General features: G+C 43.6%; 1 protein-coding gene across 2 annotated transcripts in view; it reads right to left on the bottom strand.

The window, feature by feature from the left end:
- IL18RAP (interleukin 18 receptor accessory protein) overlaps nucleotides 1-27632 on the bottom strand; it is a 275544-nt gene that overhangs the window by 37239 nt on the left and 210673 nt on the right. For both annotated transcript variants that reach the window (XM_069204435.1, XM_069204436.1), the window contains one exon: nucleotides 25134-25277. In XM_069204435.1, the coding sequence (XP_069060536.1) occupies nucleotides 25134-25277 (144 nt within the window). The remainder of the gene's footprint in view (nucleotides 1-25133; nucleotides 25278-27632) is intronic.

Genomic DNA, 27632 nt, shown 5'->3' with positions numbered 1-27632 from the left:
GTGCCACCTGCTGCAACTGAACATCTATAACGCAACAGGAAGCACACACACTCTATCAATGTGCAGGCCATTGTGGATCACCAGGGCTTGATCACCAACATTGTGGCAAAGTATCCTGGGAGTGTACATGAATTATTCATCTTCTGTCACTGTACCATTATCAACACTTCCAGGATGGACAATATGGAAATGGACTACTTGTTGGTAAGTACAGAAACCTACTTATATACACACTGCACAGCAACCCTCTAGGACAAACAACACATACACCACGACAGCGACATGAGAACAGGAACACACTGAGGTTGTTACACTGCTAGGCATGTTTGATAGGTCTGTAGTGAACCTGTCACACATGTGAAATTAGTGTTCAGTTAAATGTTAAGATGTCAATGATCACAACGTATGGAGAGGTTTGGCTAATTGCCACCTTGCAAAATGTAAGTGTCTCACTGATGTTTAAATTAATCCATTGCATATGTCTAAAGGTATGGGATGTCCAGGGTACATAGATGCTAACGTGTTACCACCACTGTCAAATTGAATCTGTGTATGGAACTATCATCTCACCCCCAGTGAAGACACAGGAACACTTGTATGACAAGTCACAATGCTAGGGAGTACACACTGTACTGCAACTCCCAAAACATACTGCTGACAACCGGTCAGCAGGCAAACACTCGTCCAGCCAATGATAAAACTCAATGCTGATGGTACATCCTAGAAGCCTAGGAATCAACACAATAACACAAAAGAGTTAGAGACAACACAAGGCAACTACTGCCATGCAAGGTGATATTAATGGGGCAAGCTACATCAACATGATCTCAATCATTTTTTATTTCAGCTGATCAGGGGTATGGGATCTAGCCATGGATTATGACACCATTTGGCAACCAAAGCACTGCAGCAGAGCATGCCTACAATGAGGCACATAGAAGGACATGCACCATAGTCAAGAGGACCTTTGGTATCATGAAGTCGAGATTCAGGTGCCTCGACATCACTGGTGGCAGCCTCCTATACTCACCAGAAATGGTCTGCAAGATCAATTTAACATGTGCCATCCTGCACAACATTTGTGTACGAAGGCACATTTCCCTAGTAGAAGCAGAGCCACAAATGCCTGAAGAGGAGGAAGAGGAGGAGCCTGGCCTGCAACCTGAGGGGGAGCAACTAAACACAGCTGCTGGATTGCATAGGTGCCAACATATTGTCAACAATTTCTTTTGAAACATCTCACCATCACCACTGTATCAATATATGTAAATAAACACCTATAACAATCCCCATATCATGGTTTAGGTAATCATTTTTGCTCACCTTTATCTCTAACTATCAGAATAAGAGTGTAGCCTCTTGGAGCATTGCTGATATACCTATCCGGACACAGAAATTTCCCAAGCAATTGTGAAGCGTATTATTCAAAAGTCACATTCACACACACTGTAAATGACATATATCCTGTACATTTCACCTTTGAAGGGCAATAGCAGAGGACCACACCTATTTCACACATACATGTTGGCAACATGGTTTATCGCAGCATATGGCACACAACTAAGACACCATCAGTCAATAAGGGAAAAAAATGTCTCATGCATGAGGTAGTGGATGTGCTATTGCATTGGTAACAGGAATGTATGACCAGACCCTTGACAGCAGTAAGTCGTACAGCACCTATCTTTGCTAGGACTATCTGTGACTAGAATTCCATATAAGCAGACCATAGAGTGCACAAGTGCCACACCTATGACAAGCATTGCGCAGATGACAATCCATGTACATGTCAGCCCATGTCCTAAGTCCTGACACGCCCATGTTCCTGGTCTCACCCCACCTGTCTTAAGAGGTCCCTGGAATGGTAATATGTGTACCCAGATATTCCCTCCTCTACACACACACACACACAGACTAACAATATGGATCCAGTGTGTTTCACCCATTAGTATGGTATGCCATAGTCATTGTACATCTGTCTGCATGGACGTCAGGTTAAATAATGCACTGGCTTGTAGTCTCTAAGCCATGTTATCAGCTGTAGTTTGCTTCCCATGTGAAAGGTACTGTTGGCCATTTGAACTCAAATCTCACCTACAGGACTTGTGAGAAACTGATGCAGCACACACCTGTGAGCACCTCCATGCAGACCAGCCATTTGAACATGCACTGCCCTTGCAGATGCTTGGAACAGCATAGAAGCTGCTAATTTGTCGATTACACTGCTATGCATTGCTAGAAAAATAAGCTGGGTAACCCAGCCCTTGGGTTTATGCGTCATCTTCCAAAATACAGGACAAACACAGTTTTTCATGTCAACTGTCTTGTTCTTCCTCCGACCAGTCTTAGTCAGACCACTGAGTATGTACCTTGTGAAATTGCTGTATCCTGATTTACCCTGCATCCTGTCAGCCTGACTGGCACCTGTCTGTGCGTTACCCTAAAGGTTCCTTGTGGCTACATATGTATCATACATGGTTTCCCAACCCTCCCATTCCTCCGGGGGTATGCTGTCAGGTGGTTCTTCAATGCATACCCAAATAAGTTACTTAGCATAATCTGCTTATTTATCGTACCATAGTTTGGAACTTGTCTCCAAATACCCAAATCATGTCCTATCCCTAGTCTGGGTCTCATGTATGCATGAGCGAAAAAAAGTGACAGTGTACCATGGCCGTATGCAGGGACTGGGTATGGTGCCTCCAGCAGAACCATCAACGTCAGATAATGTGCATGAAAATTCCACACATGTGCTGACAGTTCACACGCTGAATCACATTGCTCACAACATATTGATGGGCCGTGCGTGGTGATTAGCTGCAAGATTAATCAACACAGAGAATATGATGTTCCCAGATGCAGTGGGAACTTTACAGGCCAATCTGTGTACAAATGTTGTAATGACACCTGACGGTACAAGACTCCTGAGATATGATCTCACTCAGCACACCAAGGTTGCCCTGTTGACAGTCTCATAACATGTCTGCAGTGACAGGGTGGGACCATCCCCATATAGGGTCTTATTTCCTCATTGGCTTTACTTCCATTGATCTCAGAAGGATACTCAGTAGATACAGGAATAGCCGCCACTGACTCATGACTAGACCTGGATGTAATAGTGACAACATAGACCCCTAAAAATATACAGGATCAACATTGGACCTACCCACTTAGTCTGTACATGTGCCTGACTCGTGGTGGGTTCACCAACAAGTGCCTAGGAAGCAGTATTCAAATTTCCAGGACATGTGATGGGCAAGTTTTGGACCTTTGACATGAACAACTGTCTGTTAGCTATCCGGTGCATGCTTTGTCATTTATGGTATTTACGTTACCCAAAAAATAGAAAGTACACACAGCAGATGTTGCTACATGTATGACTAACACATGTCCTCTCTCATTTCCACACTGACTTGCATCTGAGGGTTGGACACATTGACTACACATTCATACAAGCATATTTGCAATAATGCATCTTGTGATGCTCACACAGTGGGTCAACAACAATATTAGTAGCCAATGCACACACTTTCAGCCATAGGCATTGAGGTATTGTACTTATGTGCGTCACCTTTCTATCCTCTCCTGACGCCAAACATGCCCAATTTGTGCAATACAGATAGGTAGGCCACATGTTTGACCATCTAGTGCGTCAGTCAAGAGTGAAAATCATGTACATGAAGTAGCGGATCATGGTCCGCAGTAGTATGATGTGTCACATGTGCCCATACACCGTCATGACCAAAGTGGGTGCAATCAGCCTATCTCAGTATTGTCACAACTGTGATATAACATTAAAATGGTAAAATGACCCAAACCCAGTTAATGCCTGAAATTTTGTCAAAAAATGACGCACAAGCTTCAAACAATGATGCTTATGGCCGAAAAATGACACAAAATGCCCTGAAATAACCATTGCCCCTGAGCTGTATCTTCCACACTGTACCTCAGAAAATTGGTTAAGTGTAAAACTATTTCCAAACATATGGATGCGGGCTCAAATCTACTCCTGTGTGTCGAAAAAAATGATGCGCAGACTGTATGCGTCAAAATATTTTGACGAATGACGATAAAAACGCCCGCCACTTTAGGCAGGAAGTGATGTAATAGGATATCCTGTTTACAGATTATGTACAGTGGGTGTACTTTCACTTTCACTTTACAGTCTGTGATATTTCCTGACTGTGTGGCTGTGTTCAGAGTTTTGTCTGTTCAAATTGTGCTTTTGTCTCCTGTGTTGTCTTCTTATTGTCTTTTTGTGAAAAAAAACCTGTTGTAGTAGCCTGTCTGAGTGTTTTTTGTGCTCATTTGTGTTGTAAAATATTGTCTTTGTTTTGTTGGGAGTCTGTTGTTGGTAGTGTTAGTTTAGGGATAGTTGGGCTGTGTTAGTTGTTTATTTGAAGTTTTTCCTGTTCTACTTTCCCCCTATTCTCCTTTGTTCCCCTTTATCCCCTATTTCTCTGTTGCTGCTAAGACGTTGGGTAGGCCTCGTCTTGGCAAGATGGGAGAGGAGGAGCTGGGTGAATTTATATGGCTGGTGTGCCATTTCCTACCCCTAATGATAGAGGCAGGTGGGCGGGTGATACAGGGGTATCACACTGAGGCACGAAGGATCAGGTAGGCAAAGATGTTGCATCATCTGCAACGGATTTATAGGACACCAAGAAATGAACACCAGCTGAAGCACCGCTTGGCTGACCTTATCTCCAGGGAGCAAGATCTGTTGTACCACCTGGGGATTGTGATTGGTGGCCCTGTTGGTAGTACAAATCATGTAAATGTGCAAGTTTAAATGCTCTGTAGTGACATCATCTGATTTTTACAATATCTGCTGGCAATGTTGTTGAGTGTGTGGAATGCTACTGAAACATACAGGGTCATATATCTACTTTGTTAAGGATCACAATTGCTAGCTGTTAGGAAGCAAGAGCTCCGCAAACTTAATGAATACATTTGCATTATGTAAGTTAGTGCATCCTTTGTGTCAAACAGCAACACAAATCAGGAGCCAATTATGTATTGATATAGGCCACAGTTGCCTGTGAGGTATAGAAATTTCCACATATTTACCATCATTTGTTGACGCAACAGCTAGACTGACCTTTGAAACACTACAGGAGGCTGAAAATGAGTGCAGGCTTCACATCAATTGATGATAGCAATGTGGCCCGAACATATGTCTCATGTGTGTCTGGTGAGTGTGTAAGGAAACCGATCATGGAAATTCCAAAAATCTTAGGGATTATTGTGTCCCTCCTTCATTTCGGATACATGTCTGATCTGGATTTGAACACATAGGGAACAAGTTCTAGCTGTGCTCTGCTAACATCTTAGACTGGTATTTGGAGTTAGTTGTGCCACATTTTGATTAGGGATGGCTGGCCAAAGGTATGCACATGGGTTCATATCTCTATGGTTGGTGCAACTCATCATAGCTGTGCCACATCAAATGAAAAAACTGTAACAACATGAGGGCTAACAACTGTCCCTGCCCCTCTGTACGTTTTACCTGTGTGTCATAAATTTGTCATGGTCACAATGGCTGGTTGACTGGTAATGCAGTCCTCACGGAAAGTGGCTTTGGATGTCTCTCTTGGATACACATGATGAGACGAATACATTCCATTAATATGTCTGCTCACTAATGAAGGAGCATGTTTGCCACCACATGATAGTTAGGGTCACTGTATGTGTGCAGATATGTGTGTAACACTCACTGGAGACCCATAGTATGTACATGTTAGCCGTGCTATATAGGATGCAGTATCATCATGTCTGAGAGGCTTTACTTGCTGATGTAATCTTACACATAGTATTTGTCTTTGGAATTGTTGTACAGTGCACATACATTGAGCACATTTCTCCCTGCCATGCCTTACAGGTGGACCGGCACCCTACACTGTTGGCGAGGTGGCTCGATTCGAGGACCCAGACAACTCCAGTAAGTGTTGATGTGTGTGTTATGTGTTGTGCTTGTTGGTGATGTGTGATGGACTCCTGTGTGTTGGACACATAGCAAGGTGTGATGTGCTGGACAATCATTTGTTTTGTTCCATGAGTGGAATATCATTTTATCACTATCTTTGAGTTGGACAATCCTTATCCGATTGTCTTATTAAGGTATTCTAGGTCAGTCCTGTAGGCACCGCAATGTGAATAGGGGTGAGTCATGTGGATAAAACTTGAATCAGAAAGAGTCGCACTGGACCAAATTAGTGATTTAGTCAGCCAGTCAGAACCAAATTCTTCCAGAATGGGGCTGCCAAATGCTTACCCACAGACGTCTGCTTCCCAATTCACTAATGTACTTATTAAACTGTAGGTTAAACTTCCTAGCAGCATGTAGCTCCACATGTAGTGCTACGAGTATGTGGCACTTGAGTGCAATGGCCTAGGTGTCCATGCAACTCATGGCCAGGGGTGTTCTTGCATCTCTGTGTTTGTTGTAAGTCATGGCTTACTGGTAGTAAATGATGTGGACAAAGGTCTGCATTTCCAAACATGAGTGGCGATGAGCTTAGTCAAGGGTTTGCTGTCTCCTATTTGGAGATCTTCCTTACCTGTGGTGTGTGTGCTGAGCCAAACACATGTCCAGCTTTCCTAAGCTTCCTGGGTGTCCTTGTTGTTTGAAATTATTAGTTGTTAGTCCACCCCCACCCTCAAACACAGGCATAGGTTTGTGAATAGTGTACCAAGGACTCATGATACAAGTTTGGTACACAGACATGTAAATCAGTAAATCACTTGTCTGAACCTAGTATACACACTCATGTATCACACATGAGTACTATACTGGCAAGTCCATTTACAACTTGCAGATCATGTGGCCCTAGATTTCCATCCCGTACAATGACATTTGTAGCCCTGGCAGTGGTGGAGGATGTGCAGCATGATTGTTAGCTGACAACTGGAAGAACATAGATGCCTAAATCATGGCTGTTGTTACCCATCTTGTAGGGTTTGGATATGCTATGTGTGATAGGACCTTCGTAGGCTGGCTTGCCATGTACTTACTCAGGGGCAATCAATCATCTTTATGATGTGAGCTGTTACAAGTACAATAGTTGTATTGTCTGATTTTCTTCTTGTGCCATTTCACACAATGCAGTACCTAATGTTAGATTTTTTATTTGTCTTAACAGCTGCAAATATGACACCCATCCAGGTCAGGGAGTTTCAACGGCGGGCAATGAGGTACCAACACATACTTCAAGTTGAGTCTGGGTACCGAAGAAGGGCCCACAGATACTGGCATGAACGAGCCTCCAGAGCCTGGAGGGCATTTCCACAAGGTGGACTTTCTTTGCTCACCACAACCACCACCACTACCACCCAGGTGGCATCACCAGCAGCTGGGACCGTTGCAGGAACATCCTCAGCAAGTGCTCCAGGCCCAAGCAGAGCACCACCTGCAGGGCAGCCCACAGCCATGGAGACTACACGGCCCCATACTTCCTCGGCTGGCACCCAGACCACCCCAGCTGCAGCCATTGACTCTGTTGCTTTTGGACAAATGCAGCGAAAATTGGACCGTGTCCTTCGGAAGATGAGTCGACTGCGGCAGGAGGTGCAACAGGTCAACCGGCGAGTGCGTTCAATCAAGAGGGCCCTCCGGAGGGCCAACCTGTATTTGAATAGACGGACATGATTCCCTCCCCTCCCTCCTCTTTCCTGGTTCTTATACTTTGTGGGTTTAGGGGGCTTAGTGTTAGGTTAGTATAGGATGTTAGTTTAGTTAGTGTTAGTGGGTGGGGGGTGGAGGGTCCTGAATATTTCCACTGTTTATTTTTAAGTGTGTGGGTGGGTGGGTGGTGGGCAATGTTGGGGTTCTTGTGTGTTTACAAAAAACAAACAAAAATAAAACCAAAAAAAAAACAAAAGTATATATTTGTTTAGTATAGGATAGTATGTGTTTAGGTTAGTATCTGTTGTCCTCCATGTGTCCCGTCTCATAAGGAGGGTGGGGGGTTGATGTTTAGAACGTTTCGTTAAATGTGATAAGTAAGTTTAGCTTAGGTTAGTTAGGGACAGTTGTGGGTAATGACTAGTTAGAGTAGATTAGGGTAGGTAAGGCTTTTCCCTTCTGTTTTTACTGTTTAATAAATATGAAGGTAACCCTTTACAGTATGTGTGACATGCTTGTAGATCAGGGCCTTGGCATGAGTGTACAGTGTTTCTTTTGTATTACATTTTGTGTCCTATGCTGCTAACAAATCACAACTGAGCTGTAACATTGGCAGCTACCCCAAAACCGCCTTGCAAAGATTCGGCCATTCATTGGAACCACCAATCACAGTTACTATGGATCCCAAAGTGTGTTTTTTTCATAATGTATGTTTTCAATGTCACATACAGTGCTTCCAGATTTAGGATTGGGGACATTGTGTTATGTCTGACTGCAGTCTCATGTCCAAGGAAACCCTTATAAGGTGAGTTGGAGTAAGCTCTCTTGTAGTATAGTGTACATAACTCACATAGATCATTTGTTACACTGTTCAGCATGATAACTTATTTGGATGTAAACTCATACACCTCCATTCATGCAGTTTGGTGAGTGTTAGCTTATATTTGTGGGCAATGTTACATATGTTAGTTTTGCATTGAAGCAACATTTTGAAGACACTATTTTATAGGTTAGATATCCCTTGAGGAAGCGTTGATCTGTCCAACACAGCATTATGGTGTATAGTTCCACTTTTCCTCACATATTGCCCTGAGGAAGGGCAGAGTATGGTAGAATCCAGGCCACTGTGCATAGTTGTCAGCCCATATTATTTCAGGACAGTTGGATTGACAATCTATGATATTTGACAGGAGGCACAATTCAGTGATCTACTGCACAGTTGATGTGTCACATTACACAGAGACAAAGTGGTTGTGTAAGTGCTATTCATTGAAAAGTGCTGAAGTGCTATATGTACATTGTCCATGATTGTAAGTCACTTATAGTGACATCTTCCATTGTGATCCTACACAAGTGCAAAAGGACATGTAATTGGACATGCTGGGGTGAAGTGTCAGACAGTGCAGAGGTCCAGGACTTGTCAATGAGTTAGTTAGAGACAATCACTGGGCAGTCTGACAAGATAGACAGTGGGTTGCAGAACAGTGCCTGAGTATAGTTGTTGCAAGACTGGCATGTTATAAAGCGCAGGACCTTGGTAATAGGTGGCTATGTGGCAGGGACTAGTGCTTTCAGGTACTTTTTACGTGTGAAGGTGATCTGTTCCTGGTCTTCATCTTCTGATGTGTGTGTTGCCTCCTCTGCCCTTGGTGGTGGTCGTTGTGAAGAGGCAACACACACCTCAGTGTATTTAGACGTGGAGTCAGACATCCCAGTAGCTGCTACCTGTGGGGGTCTTAAGGGCAGTACTGCTGCAAGGAGGATCTGTTGGTTCTTATTCTTAAGAACAGCAGCCACATCACGATGGTAGACAGCCAGGTCGGCCCTGAGGGGTTCAATGTTGCATTCGTGCACTTGTTGACAGTATTGCTGTTGTAGGTGTTGGGTCAACTGTATTACAGCTGTGCTGATTTCCTTCAGCCTTTTTTCAACTTCCTGCAAGATAGTTGTCCGCCCTGGCATAGCTGCTGCCTGTTCTTCAGTTGACATCATGCACAAACACCCCCCCTTTAGGCTGGCTGCCATAGTTTGCATCCCCACCCGCACCTCCTTGGCCAGCTCATGCTGTACTCCCACTACAGTTCTCTCAAAGCTGGTGCCAGTGTCGTCAGAGTCCTCAGCTGTATTGGAGCTAGCAGGTTGTACAATTGGGGTGGTGGGTGGATCCTCTGCGATGGCTGCTTGTTCTATGCTCCTCCTTGTGACTGAAGGTGGGGTCTGGAGAGTTCCAAGGACCTCTTGGAGGGTCTGGTGGCTGATGTTTCTCAGCTCGTTATCCATGTCATCAGGGTAGACCTGGACAGGCATATCCGCAGGAGATCCATCGTCCTCTGCAATGAAATACGGTACATTAGTGTGTCTGTGTTGTGGCATTTGTGATGTGACATGCCTACCTTGTGACGATTTTCACATTGTGATCTTGGTTCCTGTTCATTGATCCAGTTTTTCAGATGGGCATTCTCCCAGGCCTATGCCCCACCTGCATGTCACATGTATTGTGGTCAGTTAGTGGACTTGTCAGCATCATCTCCTCTAGGTGTTGTTTTCGGCCAAATAGTGAATTGCCACCTTCTTGTCCTACTCAACCCTCACCCTACTTCCATTTTCAAGGTGAGAACTTTCACTGGCTATGGGTGCTCTGATGGCACTAGCAGCACACTTAACAATCTGGACCTGCCCCAGTCTCTGATCTTTCACATCCACCTATATGTAGTTGAAATGTAGCATATACTATGCATAGCATTGTTATGGCACGATATGGTTGTCAGCATTGGTAATGTGTACAGCTGATGTTGGGGAATGTGTGGTACATTGGATTGCCCTGATAGTCATAGCAGTGTCCTATTTCCTCCTCTGACTGTGCAGGTGTGTCCTCCCCCTCAATGCTGTTGTCTGAGCAGTATGACATTTGGGATGTTGCATTGTGACCCAGGCACAGGATGGACCCTGACATATGCAGCATGAATGTGACCTTAGTGCTGTCTACCTCCTAATGTTGATGACATTGGCTGATGTTTGCGGCAACTATGGGCATTCACATTTGACAGGACTGGAACATTTGTCTTGTTTCACGGGATTGTTAACGTTGTCATCCTAAACCCTCTAATTTGGGTGTGTATGATCCATGGGGATATTACTGCCATTGGCTACTTGACCAGCACACACAGCGGAGGTGGTAGTGGCAACTGTTGTCAATGTTACATTCCAGTTGTCGGTATGGCTAAAGGTTGTTAATTGGGCCCTAGTTAATGTAGGGAGTATAGTGGCTGACGTGTGACGGGATGTCAGTTTGCTACATCGTTGGCATGGCAGCATACCCCCATGGAAAGGTTGTTGGTGTTGTGTAGTGGTGTGACCCAGGTTTCTCTGAACGGACCATGCCCCCGTGCCGTGCCCCTTTACCCATGCCACTCCATATATATGATGACTTACATGCATTGTGTAGTAGGTATTACCCCCCGGTTGCAGTTAACATTAGTGCATTTTAATCCCCCAGGCAACTTACCCTGCATTTGCATTGCCTCTTGGTAGCCTGCACTGTCCTGTCCTTGAATCCCTGTGACGATCTCCTCAGGGATGACGGCTGCGACCATCTCCTCCATGTGGTCCAGGGCCTCCTGCGGTGCTGGACTCCCACCTCCAGTCTGCAGTGCTGCCTTCCTGTTCCTGGCCATCTTTTCCTTGGTCCTGTGCTTGCCGTCATGGCAGCGTTTCTTGCACTCGATGACTGTTCTGCGTACTTCTGCCACACTGTTAATCTTGTCAACAATTTGTTGCCATATTGCCTCTCTCCTACTGATTGGCAACTTTGAGGTGACAAAAGTTGGTGCTGGTGTTCTGTCACCTCTTTAACCAGAATTTCCTGCTCCTCTGCACTGAAACAACACTTTTTTTTCTTCTTCTCCCTTTCCTGGGTCTTGTGTGGGTCCTCCTGGCTGATTCCTGGTCTGTTGTCATCTTCCTGGTGTCTGTATAGGCATCTGGGATCCATTTGGGCTCTCCTCTGCTGAAATGGCTGTGTTTGCGGCGAGTTTTGATGCTATTGCGTCAAAAAACGCTGCATATCCGGTTTGTGGTGTCATAAATCGGCTCACAGTCATTTCTGCCACGTTAACGTCGTTTTCCTTTACTACGTGACGCTGCGGTGTGCGTCAAAGAAAATGACTTACACCTGTGGTTTGCGCCGCCGTGTGTCAAAGTATAAATTTGACACCCGCACGGCGCACAGAAATGGCATTAGCCGGCAGTAATATTTTTGACACAGAACTGTGCTGCCGCAGTTTTGCATCAAAATGTATAAATATGGGCCTAATTGTCAAGCAACATCACACTGAAGTTCTCCAGTACACCAGCAGGAGACATTTTAGAGTGTTAACTTTCAAAACAAATAACCCGAATGGGGCATTCTTTTCACATGTTAACTTTAAGTTCATTTTCGTGTAGACCCTGTACTCTTAAAGTACATGGTGTTGAATTAACGGTTACGCATTTTGAGACCCCACTCGAGAAGTTGAATTAGATTTTTCTTGGATAAAATAGATTGACAGAATGATGATGGGCTAAGTCCACCGCGACTTTCCCGGGATCTCGGAGCTTGCGAATGGAGAGAATGGAGGTGTGGATTCGGAGTTGGCGGTACTAGTGATGGTATGAGTGAAGTTAGGGTTTTGCGCTTGCACAGCTTATTGCCGCAGGGTGTGTGAAAAGGTTGCGAGGATTTTTCTTTTAGAAGATAGCGGAGGTGCGACTCCGAGTGTAGAAGTAGAGAAGTCGTCGAACTTCTTAGAAATAGCGGAGGTGCGACTCCGAGTGTGAGAGTAGGGAAGTCGTCGAACTTCATGTGCATGTGGCGCTTTGTGCATAAAAAGGTCCACGTGGTTGTTGTTGTTGAGACGGGCCCTGCGAGGTCAAGAGACTCCGGAGTATGTTGTTCTATGTTGTGGTCTGGGCGGTTTAGTAGGTTGATCGGGCGTGGTCAACGAGTCGGTACGTGTGTAAGGGAGTGAAAGAAACTTCGACTTCGGGCTTTGACAAGATTCTAAGTGCACTAGAATAGATCACTGACAAGTTGAGAGCAGTCTGCGGGTCAGATTTGCTTGCGAACGTGGGGACCGAGAAAGATGGAATAACTGCCGAGGCTAGTGAAAAGTCCCTAAGGTCCTGAAGCGATTGTGTTACCGTTCCTGTAGTAAACCGACAGATCTGTTTTAGTTTTTGGTAGCTCGCGATACATGCAAGAAGTTGTTACGAGAGGAGCTGAGTGAAGGAGGACTAGCTGCGAGGCTTTGTCAGCCGCAGTGTGTGTGAGTGTGACGTCACTAGGAGCCGCGCTGAGATAGGTTGGTTGGTGAGAAGGGTCGCGCACGGATTGGACGCAGTCCGTGGGACTCGATTGGAAGGGGAAAGGCAAGCGAAGAGTATTCCGGGAATTAAAGTCACCTATTGATTACAAATTTTGTGAAATAAAAGACGAGAAAATGAAATTCTTTAAAGCATTCAGGAGCGCGATGAAGGGGGAGTCCTACATTAAAGCGAGCGTAGGAGAGGAGACGCCGCCCGAGGGCACACCAGCTTACATTGTAATGGAAGAGAAGGGGGTAGCTCCGTGTCTTTGGCTAAAGCAATGGCACAAACTGACAGAGAAACATGGGAGCGTAGCGTTCCCGATACATGGGACATTCAATATAAGGATCCTAGAGAATTTGAGATTCACGATGTACGACATGAAGGTGCCTCCAAGGCCAGCACAGTTCGAGGCTCTAGCAATTTGGGAACTAATGGCTAGACAGCAACAGCAAAAGAAGTTCGAGACCAGAATGAGAAAGGTAGAAAAGACACTAGCGGACGCTAGGTGGGATAATGCACAGAAGGTGTGGAGGTCAGATGTATTGCAGGGGATAAAATTGTTTCCCGCAATTACTAAGGAAGAAGAGGAGACAGGTAAGAAAGCTACCTGTAAGACAGACAGGAAGTGTTCCAAGGATAGAGAGGACGAGGAAAAGTTGAGAAGAGAAGAGGAGTTAGAGGATGAGGAGTTAATAATGCAATTGCTGAACGACCGTCCACCACCTTATGCGGAGAATGGACAAGGTCCAAGTACCAGTTCTGCCCCTCCGGCACCGGTACGGAACAGTGAAACCCAGAGTTCAGGAGCGTCATCGGGATCTAAGGACCCGAGTTTATTGTTCACCCCGCAGATACCGCAGGTTAGGAGAATATATCCAGATGTGCCCATGTTGAAACCAGCAGAAAATTATCAGCCGCAGATGCCAGGGTACTACAGCAGTGACAACAGTGGAGGAATGATTCTAGAACAAACCGTAAGGGGAGTACAGAATGGTCACAACCAGACATTGGCACAAGCTGAATCAACTCAGTTTTTGATGCCCCAAAAGCAGATGCAGGGGGGAAACGCACATGCTCAAATGACGGGGAGTCAGATGGGCATGCCGGCAATGATGACCCATGGTGTGGGAATGAACATGCCTCAGAACATGGGAAATGGACAAAACCCAGATGCGATATCACTACCCATTACTGTAGGTCCACCGGTACCTTTGTACAGTCAGCCTAACTTAGGTATGAGCGGTCAGGGATCAATGCTGCAGAATGGGACCGAAAGGAGGTGCATAGAAAACACTCCAGGGATAACTCCGATGGCGGCTCAGCCAAATGGATCTAGATCCTTGATGGAGTTTAGTCCCATATGTGCTCAGTCAACACTGGTGAGGTCGAGTCCCCCACTGATAATACCTCTAACATCCAACACTGAAAAGTTGCCGCAACCATCAATGGCAGTCGATGTGAACGCTACACTGATGGGGGTGAATGCGCAACAGCTGACACAGTGGTTCAACAGTTTGAATTCCACCCAGGGCTCAGCCAGTGGGAAAGGAGAAGATTATCTGAATAGGATGAGGTTAAACATGGAAGCACAAGAATTGGTGGAAGGGACTATGGGTGTGAATAGGTTAGAGTCCTACTCGGAAGAGGAGCTGAGGTATCTATGTCCAAAGATTACGAAGGAAGTGAACAAGGTACATAAAAGCTTGCAGGAAATAGCCGACAAAAATGGGGTTGACATAGACAAGACAAAACATTTGAGCAGGAGCCACAGGCTGGATTTTGGGGCCACGGATTTTGAACACATGAGATCAGCAGGCATGAAGGCGCACCTTAGAGAATTGCTGCAGAGTGCACAAGTGTGGAGGTGCTTAGACAAGTGGGAAAGCAGGTGGGTAAAGAGAAAGGAAAAGAGGAGGGACAGTGCTACAGAGCATAATGAGAAAAGACCACAAAGCAGCGAGACAGTAACTATGTTACCAATGAGGGAGACAGCAGGGGGAAAATTAATACATGTACCATGGCACAGAAGCGACATTCAGTCATTTACGGATGATTTTCCCAAACTGAGAGAGAAGCCGATTGAATGGTATCAACAGACTGATAGGTTTGTGAAGCTTGCAAAATGTCTCTGGGAAGACCTGAATACTCTCTTTGAGATTGTGGTTCCGGCAGATTTGTGGGAGGATTGCAAAAGAGCTGTAGGTTGGCCGACAAGTGAACCAGAGAGAGACAGGGAGACGGGTGCACCATCACCTATGGTGATGAGCTTGTACTATAAGGTGATTGAGCATTTGAAGACGAAGGTTGCCGCGAAAAATGTGGATTGGCAGAAGATTGATAGAACTGCCCAAGAGGCTAAAGAATCGATTCATAGTTACTATGAGAGGTTGTTGAAGGCGTTCAAGACTTACAGTGGCACGGAGACAATAGAGGCGAAGGACATGCTCCATTTTGTGTTTAGATTTGTGGAAGGGCTGAGGCCAGAGATAAGTCAGATGATAAAGTCGCATTTGATTTGCTGGCAGTCTAAACCGATTGACGAAGTCTTGAATTATGCGAAATACTGTAGCGACGAAATTGAAGTGAAACAGAAAAGGTTGAAAGAGAAGGTGATGGTGATGCAGCTTAAGGCAGCTCAGACAGGTTTGCAAGGTCTGCAAGGGTTGCAAGGGTTCCAACCGCAGATACCGCAACCGCAGCCGCAGTTACAGGGAAACACGGCGTTTCAGCCACAGGCCAGAGGCAGAGGCAGAGGAGGTTTTGCGAATAATGGTCCGGATTTGAACACTGTTGTGACGGGTGTGCAGGCAATGAAGAAGGTGATGCCGTGTCACGTGTGCGGAATTGTCAGTCATTGGAAACGCGAGTGCCCGATGGTGGTGCAGGAAGGTGCAGGTGCAGGTGCAAGTGTTGGTCAGCAAAACAATGATGTCAATGCATTTCAGACAATGAGGGGACCGAAAATGAGAGGTCCAAACCCAAATTTTCCGACTGTAAATCAGTTGCAGGGATTGCAACCTATGCAGCCGCAGCAGATGCAGATGCCCCGTATGCAGATGAAGCAAATGCAGCCAATGCAACAGCAGTTACCCATGGTACCTAATCAGCAAATGCAAATACCCTTGGCACCAATGAGTCAGCAGCAAGTGATGGTTCCTCCACAGGTCTCGGGTCAGGTAATGAGTACAAATGGCACCGTACAACAGTTCCCATTACACAGTGAGAGTGGAATAAACAATGTATGGGAGAGTGAAAGCTCAGAAGAAGAAGGAGATTGTGTGCTTGCAGCATCCTTGGAAGTTGATCAAAAGGGTCCGTACGTGGAGGGAAGAGTGATGGGTCATCGTGTCTCATTCTTGGTTGTCACGGGAGCCACACGTTCAACTGTTAAGAGCAGTGAAGTACCAAATTTGCCACTCTCAGGGAGGACAGTTCAAGTGGTGGGAGTAGCAAACAGGCACCTGACGAACCCAATAACAGATCCGGTACCAGTCAGCATCGGTAACTATCAAGGGGTACATCAGTTTGTGGTATGTGACTCAAGCCCGATAGCACTGTTAGGAAGAGACCTATTGTGCAAATTGGGTTGTTCGATCATGTGTTCGAACGCAGGAATAACAATACAGACGAGCAGTGATGGGGAAGAAGAGGACAGTGTAGAGGGGGATGAGATGGAAACTGTCGATGAAGAGTATCCTCTGATTTGTCTTTTCCAGATGATAACTGAAGAAGATATTCCAGCCGAATTACGGGAGACAGTCGGAAAGGAAGTGTGGGACATGACAGGGAAAGAGGTGGGATTGATGAAAGGAGTGGAACCAGTGAAAGTGACTGTAAAGCCCAATGCAATCTTTCCCCAGACCCCACAATACCACATGGCACAAGACACCCTCATGAAAGTTGCTCAACTTATAGACGAATTTGTAAAACAGGGGGTACTGAAAGAAGTGTTAAGCAGTCCATGTAATTCACCAATAATGGGACTAATAAAGCCGAGTGGAAAGGTCCGACTCGTGCATGACTTGAGGAAAATAAATGACATCATAGTCAAATGTTGCCCAGTAGTACCGAATCCAGCTGTGATAATGTTCCAGGTCCCTTGCGATGCTGAGTGGTTCTCAGTCATCGATTTGTCACAAGCATTCTTTTCTGTGCCTCTTCATGAGGACAGCCAATTTCTCTTTTGTTTCAAATGGCTGCACAGCTGATACCATTGCTCTGTTGAATCATTTGGGAAGGAATGGACACAAAGTGTCTCCTTCCAAATTGCAGTTCTGTCAGAAGAAAGTGAAATACTTGGGTCACCAAATAGAGAAAGGGTCACGGAGAATAATGAAGGAAAGAATAACAAGCGTACTTCAAATGAGTCCACCAAAGACAAGGAGGGAGGTGAGGAAGTTTTTGGGAATGGTGGGTTATTGTCGCCAGTGGATTCCCAACTTCTCGACTCTAGCAAAGCCTTTACTGAAACTGACCCAGAAGGATGCCTTGGATCAAATTGAGCTGAAAGGAGATGAGATGGATGCTTTTGTTGAATTGAAAGAATGCATGTGCAGGGCTCCAGCTTTAGGTATGCCTGACTACACAAAGCCTTTCACATTGTTTTGTCATGAACGAGATGCATGTTCTTTGTCTGTCTTGACTCAAGCCCATGGCGGCGTAAACAGACCAGTAGCGTATTTTTCAGCTACTTTGGATCCGGTCGCAGCAGCACTCCCAGGGTGTTTGCGCGCCGTAGCAGCAGTTGGTATCAGCCTCACTCAGAGTGAAGGAATAGTGATGGGACACCCAGTAACAGTCATGGTCCCTCACTCAGTTGAGATACTTTTGACCCGCTCCCGAACGCAGCACATGACTGGAGCTAGACTCACAAGGTATGAAACGATAATTCTGGGTTCACCGAATGTGCAGCTGAAAAGGTGCACTACGTTGAATCCAGCAACCTTGCTCCCTGGAGAAAATGCTGAAATTGAGAACGCTGAAGACGTCGAGCATGACTGCCTTCAGGTGACTGAATTTTGCACAAAACCTCGACCGGACATTAAGGATACTAAGCTTGATGAAAATGACCAAATTCTTTTTGTTGATGGTTCATGTCTAAGAGACGGGATGGGGATTTTGAAAGCAGGATATGCTGTATGTACTGTAACAGGTGTCTTGGAAGCGGGATGGCTTCAAGGAGTCTATTCTGCACAAGTAGCAGAACTTGTAGCCCTTACCAGAGCATGTCAACTGTCTGCATTGATGAAAGTCACCATTTACACTGATAGTCAATACGGGTTTGGGATTGTGCATGACTTTGGCCAACTATGGTCACAGAGAGGTTTCCTGACTTCTTCAGGATCCCCAGTGAAGAACGGGGAGAGGATAAGGGAATTGTTACACGCCATTCAAGTGCCAGCCGAAGTTGCAGTGGTAAAGTGCAGTGCTCATACAAAAGGACAGGACTATGTTTCTCTGGGAAATGCATATGCGGATCAAGTCGCAAGATTTTGTGCCTTGAATTGTATATTACTCAGAGATGAATGGAATTCGATAAGTGAACCAGAACTCGAACCAGCTGAAGCATTTGCCATGAAAGTTGTAGATACAATAGATGAACTAAAAGCACTGCAGAATAACGTCAGGGAAGACGAGAGAGATTCCTGGATTAAATCACAATGTATAAAGAGACCAGACGAGTTATGGGTTTCAAATGAGGGAAAATTTGTTTTGCCAAACAGTCTCTTATCACAGCTTGCGCGGTTCTATCATGGGCAAGCTCACCTAGGGAGAGATGCCATGATAAGATTGTTCAAAACTGATTGGTTTAACCCCAGATTTCGTCAAGCTGCAGAAGCAGTTTGCCATCGATGTGTCACTTGCCAGCAGATGAACCCAGGAAAGGGAACAGTTGTGAACGCGAGCCACATTGGTAGGGCAAGCGGGCCTTTTAGTCGTATGCAGATGGACTTCATCGAGATGCCTGTGCATGGAGGTCTGAAGTATGTGTTGGTGATTGTGTGCATTTTTAGTCATTGGATTGAGGCATACCCCACACGTAGAAATGACAGCCTTACAGTTGCAAAGCTATTGTTGAGAGAGTTGATACCACGTTTCGGATTCCCGATCTCTTTAGAATCAGATAGGGGAAGTCACTTCAATAACGAGGTGATAAAGTTACTTTGCGAAGCGCTGAACATTGAGCAAAAACTGCATTGTAGCTATCGCCCTGAAGCCTCAGGACTGGTGGAGCAAATGAATGGCACACTGAAATCAAGAATGGCGAAAATATGTGCATCGACAAATTTGAAATGGCCTGACGCATTGCCCTTAGTGCTAATGTCAATGAGAAACACCCCTGATAGAAAGACTGGATTGTCTCCGCACGAAATTCTCATGGGCAGGGCTATGAGACTTCCTGCAGTTCCCGCAAACGCGCTTTTGAATATTACAGATGATATGGTGTTAGACTACTGCAAGGGTCTGGCTGACGTGGTTCGCTCTTTCTCTCACCAGGTGGAAGCGACCACCTTGCCACCGATCCAAGGTCCAGGACACGCACTGAAAGCAGGTGACTGGGTCGTGGTAAAGAAGCACGTGAGGAAGTCGTGTCTGGAACCCCGTTGGAAAGGCCCTTTCCAAGTGATCCTGACGACAACTACTGCTGTGAAGTGTGCGGGGGTTCCCAACTGGATTCACGCCAGTCACACAAAGAAGGTGTTGTGTCCCACAGATGAGGAAGTTGAAGCGCTAAAACTGCCAGTGCCTGACAAAACAGTGCTGAGTGCTGAGAGAGCAAAACCGAACTGAAAGCGAACGGGCAGAAACGGGAGAGAGAGAGATATTCTCTGAGGACGAAGAGACCAATTCGCTTGGGGGAGACCAAGGAGAAAGTTCAGACAGCGACGAAGCAGCTGAAGGTGACAAAGAACCTGAAGCAGCTGAGGGTAGCAAAGAGCCTGAAGCAGCTGAAGGTGACAAAGAACCTGAAGCAGCTGAAAGTGATAAAGAGCCTGACGAAAGTAACGGTGACGAAGGGCTCGAAAAAGGTGAAAAAGCAGGAGAGCCTGATCAGAGGAGGGCTTTCCCGGAAGCAGACGGTATAGAAAAAGAAAAAGAGAACGTGATTGATTCCCCAGAAGGAGGGGACAAGGCAGAACAGAACGAAAAGGTTCAAGTTTCCACAGAAAAGGTCGCAGGTCCATCGAAATGACATGGTGCAAAGAGGAGACTAAGTATATCACCAGTAAAAGAAAAGACTGGAGAGAGTTTGAACGACGGAGAAAGGCCAAAAGTGAAAGAGAAAAGAAAGGAAGTGACTGTTGTGGAACAATCCTCAAGTGAAGAAAAAGACTTGACAAAAGAGGAAAGTACCAGCGAAGCAGAATCAAAAAGAGAAGCAAAATTGAAAAGGAAAAGGATACCAAACAGGAGATATTCCGGTCCTGAATGGGCATATGCAGTCAATGATGATTGGACTGACGAGTTTGTATCTCTAAGCATCGAGAACGAAGAAGAGGAAGAGATACCAATAGAAAAGAAAAGTTTTATGGACTCTGTCGATTGAAAGGGTAATAAATGATATTGCTTGCTACAATATAACGTGAAACAAACAACCAGCTGAGACATTGCTAAACCGGATGAGACTAGCTGAACTGATAAAGACTGAGTTATTGCCGAACTGAGACAAATGCTGCTAACCGATAAGTGACTGGCCTCCTGAAGAAGACGGTGTGAACATTGTGCTCGTTCAGCTTTGTAACTGAATTGCTAAATAGTTTCATTTACAAGTGCTTCTAGCTCTCTGATTCTATACAGATCATGACGCAAAACAATAGAAAGAAATATTGTAAATATGTGTGTATAGGTTTGATAATTGCATGTGTAATAATAATAATGGCAATTGTGCTTGGAATACATGGTAAGACTGAGAATGAGAGAATTGATGCTTCTACTCTTGTTCCTGTTACTGTCACTGAACTAACCGCATTGAAAAGATTAGAAATAGATGAGAGACTCTTGCATGATAAGAAAGAGCTTTCATATAATGTTTTCTATCGCTTGCTAACAGAATATGTTGAGACAATGGATGCGAAAGATTGTTATGTGTGTACACAGATACCGACATCAGTGAAGGAAGGGGTGACATATCACCACATGCCTCTTACATACGGGATTACATGTAGTATAGTAATGTCTAGATTCTATGGTCAAACTAACATACAGTATTTTTACTCAAATTATGATGTTACCTTTGCATATGTTCCTATAATAGCGCAGCTAAGCCAGATTGCTAAAGATTGGGATGCTAAAATAATGAGGGAATTTTTCGAGCCAATGCAACCTTTTGAAACGGCTCACGCTCATAGGGAAAACCTTACCTGCTCGCTCTCTGCAATAGAAATAAGCTTTTTAGATCGCACAGATGATAGAAGGGCACAAATGAATGCGAAATTAGAAAAGGAGCTACATAAGAGGACTTCAGTAGATAATTATGATTTTGCTGCAATAAAGACACAAGGGAAAATAGCTTTAGATGCTTGGCATGTAGGGAAATTTTGTATATATCGAGGTGAATCTTATTATGACAACATTTTTGTAGGAGCGAGTGAGTGTAAACATACGTTTATCTTTAAGGCCAAATGGACATTCATGATGGACGGACTTGACCCTGTCATTCCAGGTGTATATTACATTTGTGGGTATAATGCCTATTATCGTCTTCCAAAGGGATGGTGGGGGAGATGTTATTTGGGTATAGTGTTCCCAAAGGTTTATCAACTGGATGACCTATCGATGATTCAAAAGACATCTGGATCCCATCGTATCCAGAAAAGAGAGACTGCAGCTGCTGTGGTAGGAGATATATTTGGAGCCATGATTCCTTCGTTGGGAGTCGTGTTGAATTCCATCAAAATAAGAAAGTTGTCTACTATAGTGGATAACATGTTGACAAAGTTTTCAGGTGCTATAATCCTGATAGATGCTGAACTTGCAGCGGAAAGAGCTATGACTCTTCAAAATAGGCTTGCTTTAGACATTCTTTAAGCAAAGGATGGTGGCGTTTGCAAAATGCTTGGTGCACGACACTGTTGTACTTATATTCCAGACAATAGTGTGAAAATTAAAACTATGCTTGCTAATCTAACAAAAGAGAGTGCAGATTTGAAGGAACTGAAAGAACCAGGAGTGTGGGAGAAGGTTGGAAAAGGACTTGCTTCAGTGGGACATTGGATTGGGGGAATTTGGAATGGAATATTGTTAAGAATAATAGAGGGAATTTTAATAGTGATAATTTGCATATTTGGAATTTGGGGAATAAAAAGGGGAATAATAATGATTATGGAAAGAATTAAGAGAAGAAAAGAAGAGAAAATTATGAAAAGAATGGCAGAAGAATACAAAGCGCAAACTAGGGGAATTAAAAGGAAAAGAGAACTGACAGAATTTTAATGGAATAAAATTTGTGGGCATGATTTGGTGTGATGACAAGTAGTCATCAGAGGAGGGATTGATGAAGCAGAAATGAAGGTTTTACATTTATTAACGTAAACGTAGTGTGAAATAATCATGTGTGACTTTAACCGAACTAATAAAGATTGTACGGGGACAAAATGTGCCCTCAAGAGTAGTTTGCCAACATTTATAAGCGTGCTTTATATAACGTGGTGTATTAGAATTGCACTAATCCGACATAATCGTAAACGTGTGCTATGATTTGCTTGTTTGAAATGTTTTAGCTTAGCATTACTTCAGTGCAGGCTTTGGCCTAGTGGCCTGGTCTCACGGTTTAGATGCTCGTATTTTTCCAATGTGCTAATAAACGTGTATTTCTGCTTGAAGCTGTACTTTTCCACTGAGATCGTTCACATGCTTATCTTAAGGTTTCGTGCCAGCCTGGCATATTTTCTCTTTACTCCAAGGTCGATCTGCAGGTGCGGACAATGGAGGCTCTGAAAGTGAGCTAACTGGTATAAAATGTTGCAACTTGCGTACCCATCTCCAAGGATAATGTATGCTTAAGTAAAAGCTTGAGAACTGTCGTTTTTGATTGGACAATTTGAAGCTAACCTATGAACCCTCCAATGGAAGACCCTACTGGATTTGAACTGTTGTCTATAAAAACCAGGTGCACGAGAAGAAGGTAGCCATTTGCCCGCGATTACAAATATTTGGACATTGCAGCTATTATGGCCCACTTTGCTGCGACGCCATTTTGAAAGAGACTTTGATGCTTTCTCTAATCGAGAGAAAGAGACTTTAATGATTCTTGCCCTAGAGACTTTAACTTTGATCCCTTGCATGAAGTAGTAGTTTTACCTTGCCACCGTGAGGCATTTGCCCCGTCCACCCCTGCCCCTTTGCTCCGTCCCATGCTGATCGAAACGGTACCCATGCTGATCGAGAAACGGTACCTGTGAGACGAAGACTTCCTTGATTGCTGATCGTAATTGGTAAATATGAAAGGAAATTGTAAAATTGCATTGTGTTTCCTTTAGGTAACCAACTGCTGATTTTGATAAGAGCCCTAGTTAGGAGTTTTTTCTAAATTAATGTTGCTAAATTATTTTTGCATGAAGTCCCACATGCCGATGCTAATTTGAGGTTAGACGAGGATTCCATATGTCGCACGATGCAATTTGAGATCTTGTTATGCTGACTAAATGTATGCAATTAGTTTGTTACAGATTATCGTATTAGTGATTTGCATTGCTATTATCGAATGCCTTGTGATTCAAATGCTACATAGATTGCACCTGTTTCGCCGCTATGGACAGCTATTAATGTTCATTTACGTTTATCATTTGGTGTTGAGACACATTTATATTGTGCTAGCTTTGTTAATATAGGGAAATAAAATTCACTAACTTTGAATAAACTGGTGTGGTTATTCCTGACTGAAAGGTCAGGGTTCGCCGAAATGTATTCTGGATTAATTGTCAAGTGTTATGTTGATCAAGGTATTGCTTATGTTCGTTATTAATTATTGATTTAAGGAAATTGATCGATATAGAGTACAGAGAGTCCCACTTAGTCAAAAGATTCATCGGCCTAAAGAGCGTCCGAACACAGGTAAAATTATTAGTACGGAACGCTCTATCACATGCAATGTGCAATTTGTATTCAGTTTATATTCCTGTGTTTACTGTTTAGTAATCGCATAAATTAGTAAGCAGGATGCTGTGGGGCTGTATGCAAAGAATGCTGGTGTTTAAATACACAATTTATTTACTTGTTGTTTATTATTTGTTGGTTTACAACTGTGTAATTTAAGAATTTTACTATCAACACATGGCAGGAGTGTTTATGTCTATAAGGTTTGCACGTCTTTTGTTTGTTTCTTTTTTTACATAGGTGGTAGATCATGTGATTTTAATTAGTGTTACCCAGGTGAAAAGCTGCATTGGGTTGCACGAACTTTCACTCACGGAGGGTTAATTTAGAAGCTGTTCTTGCGGGCAGTCCAGATATTGGTGTTCTGGTTGCAAAGTTTGGTGCTCACGTTTTCTGGTTATCACAGCATGAATACATCTATTTGAAAATCTTTTTCTGTGAGGTTTGTCTGTTAGTCGGTGTTAAACTTATTTTTATTTTATGGGGGGTACATTTTTTATGGCAGCTCTATTATTTATTGGAATTTCAGTGTTTTAATGGGTTTGCATAGGTCACACAAGTGTTTTCATATGATGAGTTTAAAGCTCCTTTTTTTATTCAATGTGTTGAATAGCCATGGGGTGTTCGGTTAATAATGGATTCATTGTTCTTCAATGTGAGATTAGGTTTCCGCTGGTTCTGATTTGCCTCTTTTTTACATCACAGTTACCCCTGAAGAAGGGCTAATAGCCCGAAATGCATTGGGTTTAAAACTTTACGTGACCGTATGAAGTGTGCATTTCGACGTGCTGTATATGACACCTGGATGGGCAGTTTACAAGCATCTGAATATTGGAATCACGCTGTTCTGAAGAGGTGAAACTGAAGAGATATGAACATAAATAAATGGATAAAATAGATTAAAAACGATTAAAAATGGATTAAACATGGATGATTGCTTTATCTTGGTTCAGATGGTAGTTGCATCCTGGGACTGGTACATGCACCAGCTTTCACAATGTTGTGTTATGAAAACATGTTAGACACCATTAATAAACATGTAAACAAAATATGCTGCGATTCTTACCTCCAATTGTTTCATCATTTGAGATGTAATTTCGAAATAACAGTATTATTTCAATCCAATACACATATATCAGTCCAGATGCAATGAATGTTGCCAGTAAGAAAGCAATTGTTATACACAATATGTAGACAAGGACCACTTTATCTGTTGAAAGAAAACACCAAAAATCAATATTTAATATTGGTCTGCTTTGTTGAGAGATACTCACTGCACATCATGTTTTAGATGTTTCAGATTTGGACACAGACAGGCCATGGTGATGTCATTCTTAACCTGCTCTTTGACTGCTTTTAGGAACCCACCATCCTCAATGCAATACCATGGCTTTAATCTGACATTAGAATCCTATTGAAGCTTTCTTTGGGCTTCATTTACAGTTTGGCAGATGAGACACTTCCACCAAAAAAGTGGTAAATGTCCCAGCCATGAAACTTGGAGTTTCCTCACTATCTTTGGAGTTGCAGTAATAAAATCCTTCCAATTGGAAATGCTACAGTGGCATTTTGAGGAGAAACCTTTGACTGTCGGCACGTCTGATATCCATCAGCCAATCTACCTAACAGAACTGGCCCTATTTAGGTGTACATTTTGCTGCTTGGCTCTGCCTCGGAAGGCCTGGCGGTCCTGAAAATGAAATCAAAGAAATTATCCAGTGCACAAGGAGAAAATACATTTTGGGAGCTTGTTTCTGAAAAACAAAAAACTTTTCTGAGCCAATATTTTAAACATAGTACCGGCTCAGACAAGGGTCCGTGCTCATTGTGCTGGGCCAACTGAAGACACAGAAGTTTTGCTGAATGGGCATCATAATTAAAGCACCCTTTCAGCAAAGATTTATGTTTTTCAAAAAGAAACTCCTAATAGCACATAGCATGATCTGCAAAGAAAACTGTAATTATCACATCAAAATTAACGTAGCAGATGTGAGTGAGGCAAGAAAGGCTCGAGACTGGTTTGGTCCCATGGGAATTTCCAGTTGTACTTCAGCCGGACCATCATCCCTGACCAGCTCCCATCTGCCATTCCATACCGTTATTCTCGAGATACATAAAATTCAACAATGGTGAAGAACAGCTGGATTCTGTGCTGTGCATGAGTATTAATCCAATCCAAAATCTGTGAACGTCTTACACTTACAATCTAAATGCAGACAAGTGTAGTTTTACCTGCAGCCAGATACAATTCACAATTATGGCCCATTGAAAGCGTATAACTCAAGAACAAACTGTAAATTGTTCTGATCTGTTTGTTGCTTTCGCTTGAAGTTGGGCATCTCACATATACGTATAATAATTTCTTCCTTGTCACTAGCTTTTCATTACACTAGAACAGTGGTCTCCAAACTTGTTAATGCCTTGCCCCCCCTGTTGAAAATAAAAATCATTGGGCCCCCCCTCAGAATTTTTCACAATTATTTTATAAAGATGGCAATGTTTAAATATGTCTAAACCTATTTAAACATTGCAGTTAAGTACTGTTACCTTTTTAAAACTGCAATAACATGCTTCTGCTTAAAACAAAGGCCTGTTATCTGTATGATATTTGGCCATAGTCTGGAGCACCCCGCCCGATCGCTTGAGGCCCCCCAGTTTGAAGACCTCTGCACTAGAGCAGCATACATGCAGTGTTAATCCAGAGTGTTTGACAAATTGGCATATACTCAAGTTCAGAGATTACTTTCTATTTTTATTTTCCTTGACTCGTCTACGCCGAAGACAGATGTATGTACACCTATAGTGCAGATGCAGATAATACATCTCATTCATATATGATGAGAAGAGTGGCACTAACCATCAGCGCATTTACAGAGTAAACTTCGAGCACTGAACATGAGTGTGCCCTGATTTTTTCCAAATAGTTTAATATGTCTTGAGAGCAAGCTTTCTTCTGATTCATCTGTTTGCGATTAGTGTCATTCTCTTGTCCATGCTCATTCACCCCTGGCAAGAATCAGTGATATTATACCCATTCCATAGGCAGACTAGACAATCTATCAGAAATGACAGGACAGAGGAGGAACACTGATCTCAGGGGTATGCTCAGCAAAGACCTTAAGCACTGGACAAGGAACTCCTGACCCTTTCCTGATAACTTTAATATGCCGTTTTGAATTCTTATAATAATGCTTACGTTTGTAACCAGTGTCTGTCTATTGTTAACGCATAATAACTCATAAAATGAAAAAATGCCGATGAAAGCTCTTCAGAGGCAGATAAAAAGATACAATATATGTTCATTGTCATCAGTGTCTGTTTGATGCTCATTCAGTCCTAAAAACAATCGGGTACAATAAACGAAACCCATAGACAGGACTCATTCAGCCTATCCCCTAATGAAATGTCTAGAGGCTGGTGAAGAAAAAAATATATATTCAGAGTAGAACATAAATCCCCAATGTATGCTCCGAGAAGACCTACATTATTGGTCATACCCAGCACCTGATCATTAAAGTGAAAATAATACTTCAAAATTATTGCTTATATCCAGAATGTATTCATG

Source organism: Pleurodeles waltl, chromosome 8 (genome assembly GCF_031143425.1).
Source record: "Pleurodeles waltl isolate 20211129_DDA chromosome 8, aPleWal1.hap1.20221129, whole genome shotgun sequence".
Classification (NCBI taxonomy): Eukaryota; Metazoa; Chordata; class Amphibia; order Caudata; family Salamandridae; genus Pleurodeles; species Pleurodeles waltl.
The sequence above is the reverse complement of the archived record's forward strand: the minus strand, read 5'-3'. Positions and strand labels throughout refer to the sequence as shown.